At 36.5% G+C, this 1782-nt stretch overlaps 2 protein-coding genes across 2 annotated transcripts in view; one reads left to right on the top strand and one right to left on the bottom strand.

Annotated features, from left to right (window-relative positions):
- Window positions 1-554, bottom strand: part of SARC_07111 (hypothetical protein) — a 1950-nt gene extending 1396 nt beyond the window's left edge. Inside the window, exon 1 of the mRNA XM_014298966.1 lies at window positions 415-554. Coding sequence (XP_014154441.1) covers window positions 415-420 — 6 coding nt within the window. The 5' untranslated portion in view covers window positions 421-554. The remainder of the gene's footprint in view (window positions 1-414) is intronic.
- A 265-nt stretch (window positions 555-819) lies between these two features.
- Window positions 820-1782, top strand: part of SARC_07110 (AGC/RSK/RSKP70 protein kinase) — a 4418-nt gene continuing 3455 nt past the window's right edge. The window contains exon 1 of the mRNA XM_014298965.1: window positions 820-1009. Coding sequence (XP_014154440.1) covers window positions 902-1009 — 108 coding nt within the window. The 5' untranslated portion in view covers window positions 820-901. The remainder of the gene's footprint in view (window positions 1010-1782) is intronic.

Here is a 1782-nt window from a genome sequence, read left to right as displayed (position 1 = left end):
CGATCTTAGATATGTGAACTCAAAGGTGTGCTAATATGCATTGTAACTATAATATATTTATACATGTTGAGTTCACATAAATACAAAGCACTGTAGAGTGTGATAGCGAATCATTTCAGCGGCCCATAAGAACAATCGAGATAATTATATTTCTCGCGTTCAAAAGAATTATAGACATAATTGGAAGGGTAAACACCAACTTCTACTGGTATGTAAGTACCTGGCGTTCAAGTAAAAACAAAAAATCGCAAACATTTAGCATTCCGATAGAAGTTCTGAAATATTTCATTTGTCAATGTGAAAAAATCGCTTTGACGTAGGTGGAAGCAAGATGTAGGCAAATATCTCTGTACATACAATAAAAAGAAATTGCGCACGTACTTAACAATACACTCTCAATACCGACTAACATACCGCCATATTGTTTGCCAACAAAAACTGGTTGACCCGTGTAGCCTCCTACTGTGGAATTTAAGTAATTATTAAGAATTGGTTATGATTTCAAAAATAGACAATATAGTGCCTCTAGTTGACATACACAATTACGCATAAATACACACAAACATGAAGACTTTTACATATTTTTACATCATTCATTGACCATTATTCTATTCTACCCCAAAAAAAGTGTCGCAGCCCGAAACGCATATTTATTTACTATGGCGGCCAGTCGGCAGATTGTCAGCCAACCCGAATTCTATAAATAGAACTAGTTATGTACTAATGTTCAATCGGTGTGAATATACATTTCATACTGTCTATATCACCAAAAAAAATTGTAAAAAAATTTATTTATTTCTAGTAAGATAACAAGAGGAGAGATAATTAAGCGTCTCACACTATTATAGTACTTAGTAGTCTACAGCAGTGGGCTTTGCTTAGGGATAGTACACGCGCAACTATGGCCAACGGCGGTGTGTTTGAACTAGATCTCGACGATGGTGATTCCGTGTCGATTGATAGTATGTCCGAGGATGAGGCCGACTTCATGGACTCTCCAAATCTGCCAGTATGTTGTTTCTGCTATGGATTCTATCACTAAGGTGATGAACTTTGAGTATTATGTTCAATTCACCATTTTTTTTGTTGAATCTACCATCTTATAAGTATATTATGTATTCTTCTAGTAAGATGCTTACACAACAATCTGTTGTTTATCTACGAAATCGGTGTGTAGAGCGTTGTGTTAGCGTATCAGAAGTTTTTATCGCTGGAGTGGTTGTACTCACCTGCGACAAACAGTAATATGTATCATGATACTCAAAATGTAGTTTCAGTGCTTAGTCAAAGCAACATTAAGTGCAGTAATGAACTATATGTATTCAGTAGCAAGCCGGAATTACAAATGAGTTGTTAAAAATCGGGTGCTTCCTATTTTTACCGCAGTATTTCAGTCTCCGTACTTTGAGTACTGTGTCTCTTTGATCTACCATTCCACTTGTACGTAGTATGTCAGGAAGTGATAAGTTATCATATGAACACTCTGGTTGCTTGCGTTACTGCCTCTGATACCTTCGTGATGGTGATTCTTGTTTCCAATTTAGCTCAACTACTCCAACGGAATATATTTTTCTAGGACAGCACTATGAATGTATACTAGATCGTACAACAGTTTTGGGTCAAGTTACGTTACGCGCCTGATTAGAAATCAAACGAATAACACGCTTTCCAGTCTATAAGATACCGTGTTGCTGATTCCTGAGTATCCGTCGAATATGAAATCCGAGATCAAATTGGAATTTCCATGACAGTATTGCTTCACACATACACACACACACATTC

Source organism: Sphaeroforma arctica (genome assembly GCF_001186125.1).
Source record: "Sphaeroforma arctica JP610 unplaced genomic scaffold supercont1.542, whole genome shotgun sequence".
NCBI lineage: Eukaryota > Ichthyosporea > Ichthyophonida > Sphaeroforma > Sphaeroforma arctica.
This window is presented reverse-complemented; position numbering and strand designations above follow the sequence as displayed.